This window comes from Athene cunicularia (genome assembly GCF_003259725.1).
Source record: "Athene cunicularia isolate RWA chromosome 3 unlocalized genomic scaffold, athCun1 chr3_part1, whole genome shotgun sequence".
Classification (NCBI taxonomy): domain Eukaryota; kingdom Metazoa; phylum Chordata; class Aves; order Strigiformes; family Strigidae; genus Athene; species Athene cunicularia.
Genome location: NW_020799097.1, coordinates 45895455 through 45899198, shown reverse-complemented (window position 1 = coordinate 45899198; position 3744 = coordinate 45895455). Strand labels below are relative to the sequence as shown.

Below are 3744 nucleotides of genomic sequence, written 5' to 3'. Positions count from 1 at the left end.
TGCGGTTAACTTTCGTCTCCTTCCTGCCCTTCCCTGCTTCTGTAGGGAGTGCGGCGGCTGAAATTTCTCCCTCACTTGATCGTACACGGGGACACGCGCGCGCGTACACAAGTAGAGCTGTTTAGTTTCGCGGTCCAGCTGGGCTAGTCTTTAAACTGTAAAACAGCTCTACTCTCCTTGAAATTTCATTCTGATCTTTTACTTTTCTCTTTTTCTTGGTCTTTTTTTTTTTTTTTTTTTTTTTTTTTAATTTTTTGGCGGAGGAGGGGGAGGGGGGCTCACAACTTTCCTCGCATCGAAAAGCTGTTTTGAAACATATCGCAAAGGCTCTTCCACGACCACCGCTCAAAATATAAATCATCTCTTCTCTAACCCTAAACGCCACTGAAGTGGTGAAGTGGCAAAGCCACTCGGCAGACGCTCCAAGGGAAATCAGTCCAAAGGTCTCAAATCTCAGCGTCGCGCCCACACGGGATCAGCTCGGGCGGACCAGAGACAGGCGGCCGAAACTTAACAACTAGTTGACAGATTTTTAACTGATCAAGCACCGCATTACCCATGCTTTTCACTACTATGGAAACAGAAAGGGTACATTACGAGGAAGCCACGCAAGCTGCGCAGAGCCTTAGGCAAACGCGTTTGCCAGTCATTTTTCTCTCTATTGTTATTATAATTATCATCATCATCGTGCCGTTACTACGGCTACAATGAGCTGCAGCGGCAGAAAAAAACACACAGCAATTCATCCCTCCGGATGCAAAATAAAGAGGGACTTCGGCGCCTGACTCCGGTAGCACGTCCCAGCTCTCCCCCTGCACCCCCTTCTGAGTCAATCCTACGCATATCGCATTCAGGCTTAAACCCACAATGAAAAAAGTGTCGGGAAATCTTACCAAATCTTAATACATGTGTGGTTCCTTGAGAATATCCAATCCACAGTAAGCAAAGAAGGAGTCTAATGGTGCATCTGAAGACTGAATTAGTTACAATAGGGGAAATAATCTTCATGATGTTTCTATGCACACAAGCGCTGCCTTACTTCCCCCTTCTAAGCCGTCAGGTTTCCCGGTAGGGTGAGAATGAGGATACGTAAACTGATGGCCCTCAGACACGATCACGGCATGGTCACAGAGAGAGGAGAGAGTCTACGCTTCCCAAACCCATTAGCAATCCCTGCATGTTCTTCATTCACTGCGCCAAGGAGCAACCTTCAACTGCAAGGAATGGTGGGACATCCATGTTAGTCGGGGGAGAATCCTTGAGAAATCCAAACACACACAATGTCCAGCCGAGTAAACCTGGGAGGCAAGAAAGGAGGAAAATCAATAGGTAATCCAGCTCGAGAAATCGCTGAGGTATCGCCACATAGCGAGAGTCAATGAGCACCAGCCGTTTCAGTGCCGAAGCTTTTGCCGTGCTCCCATTCTACTGCACTGCTGCACAGCTTCTGACGCGAAGCCAAGATTAAGTGAGAGAAATTGAGATAGCTCTTCTCTTCTTAAGGCTGCCTGCCAGGCAGCCTTCCACATTTCTATTATGCAACCGATCTGATCGCCTAGCGTTGTCGGAGGAAAAAACAGCTCGGTTTTATTTACATGCTTCTAATTGTTATTAGTATTTCAGTTGTTCTGAACAATAGCTATAAGGGTCTGTAGCGGGGAGGGAGAGGGGGCTATAGGGGAGAAGAGAATCGGTTGTGTAAAAATCAATCCATGCATTTTAATAGCTGACTGCTTGGGTCGAAAACGCTTAGCTTTAGAGTTGTGAAAGAGAAAGCTGACATTAAAGTCATACGGGTCATCAGAGTAACGTTTGGGCTAAAAAAAAAAAACATGATACTTGCATTCGCTAACTGTTACTCCCGCTAATGCATGAAATAGGGTAAAGGCAATAGCTCGAATACTGACTGTGCTTAGGAACTTGCTCCGGACCCAGTGATTACGGAGCGCCAGCCTGCTTTTGCAGGGTAAATAAGAATCGGCAGCGCTAGAATAACCTTGTTGAATGCACAGACCTGTTTCGCTCAACTTGCTTGAAATTGCAACGTTGCTTAAAAGATAGTAACTTGGGGATTTACTAGTTTATGTTTTCCACTTTACTCTGCCACTCTCTTATTTTGCACTCTGCTTTCCTTTCACTCTAGTATTATGGAAATATTGCTGTTCCTCTCTGTACTGAGAAGTCTATGTAGTTTGTCATTTTGAGGTCCTCAGTGAGAACAATAGCACTTCTCAGTTTGATAATGGGATACTGAGTTTGTATCTGCAAATACAGCCACAGACTTTTGTCTTTTGGCCAGGTGTTCCAAAGAAGATAAACTCATTCTGTGGACTACTTCAGATTTTCCTTGGAAATACAATTAATTTTGTGCCTGTATATATTAAAATACATTGAACCAGGACTGTCAGACTTTGCAATCTAAGTGAAGCTTTTGCCGAACCTACTTAAGCTTTATTACAAACGTTAAAAGATAATTCCTAGATTCCCCACCAGGAAAATGAATTCACTTTATTCTACATTCTGCCTACAGACATCTTTTGTCTCCTTTATCTCCCTCCCTGCCTTTTATTGCTAAAGAAAATATCACTGAGAGACTTCCCCCACAGACACATGAAGATGAAAACAGAATAAACCCGACTTTACAGAAATAAATACTGATGATGCCAAGCTAATCAGAACACTCTGTTGAATCTATCAGAAGTAGAGCATGGCAGAGGTGAGTTACAGTTTATTCTTAAATAATATCTGTGTATTGTAAACATGTAAATAAGTAACAGCAGCATTTAAATTATAACCTGTAATGTTGGTGCTTTGTATCCCTAAGAGTGTTAGCAATTCAGAGTAACTTTTTATCATTATGGCTTACTGATTTCCCCTGCATGCATTTACTTAAAACATTGTAAAATTCTGATGAAAAAAAATGTACATTCTGCGAGGGTATTATTAAACATCATTGATTTTTTTTTTTTTCTTTAAGATGGAGGCATAACTGCAGTGTCAAAAATAAGTATCATGAATGGCTAGTTCTGCAGTCTAGCAGGGAATTCAATCAGACGATTTGACTATTGGAGCACTTTAAAAAGAACACCTAGTGTTAAAAGCAAGGATATCTAGCGACTCCTTCAGTTCACACTTAGAATATCTCCCAGTAAAAATGCAGAGAGATGCTTTTTATTGTATTTTCTATTTCATTTATTCTCTTCTACTCGTTCATATTTTATCTTAGTCCAAGGAGAAATAAAACAGACCCACGTGAATACTATGAACGTTCTTTGTTTCTCCATTCTTTCACCAATTTTGCTGAAATAAAGGCCATTAGGCGTCTTAGATACTTCTAAAACTGAATGTTCAGATGTAGCTTCTTGTCTAAAGTGATTATTTTTATTTTTTAAATTTTAATTTGGTTTTGGTGAGCAATTTTGAAAACATAATATTAATGGTCAGCTTTAGCACATTATAAGGCATAAACTTTGGGCAAAGTGACTCCTGTTATCAGTCATATTTTCTAAGGTCTTAAAAAAAAAAATACAGCTACCTGTAATCTAAGCCCAACAGAGCTCCTAACTCACTGAGGCGTTTATACCTGGAATCAGAACACAACTTATGATTAATTCCTTTTCCTGTTAAATATTCAGCAGCTCACACTGCAACCCCTGGTCGCACGCCTAAGACTCAAGGCAAGTTTGGCTTCCCCAGTGCCAACACCCCGCCACCGCCGGCCGCGGCCTCGGCACCGCGGACAGC

At 41.8% G+C, this 3744-nt stretch overlaps 1 protein-coding gene across 5 annotated transcripts in view; it reads right to left on the bottom strand.

The window, feature by feature from the left end:
- GRIK2 (glutamate ionotropic receptor kainate type subunit 2) overlaps positions 1 to 3744 on the bottom strand; it is a 442240-nt gene that overhangs the window by 435811 nt on the left and 2685 nt on the right. For 3 of the 5 annotated variants that reach the window (XM_026844286.1, XM_026844289.1, XM_026844292.1), the window contains exon 2: positions 894 to 1298. In XM_026844286.1, coding sequence (XP_026700087.1) covers positions 894 to 1008 — 115 coding nt within the window. In that variant the 5' untranslated portion in view covers positions 1009 to 1298. Of the gene's footprint in view, positions 1 to 893; positions 1410 to 3569; positions 3584 to 3744 lie in introns of those variants that run through there. The other 2 variants (XM_026844288.1, XM_026844287.1) reach the window with 2 other exon arrangements.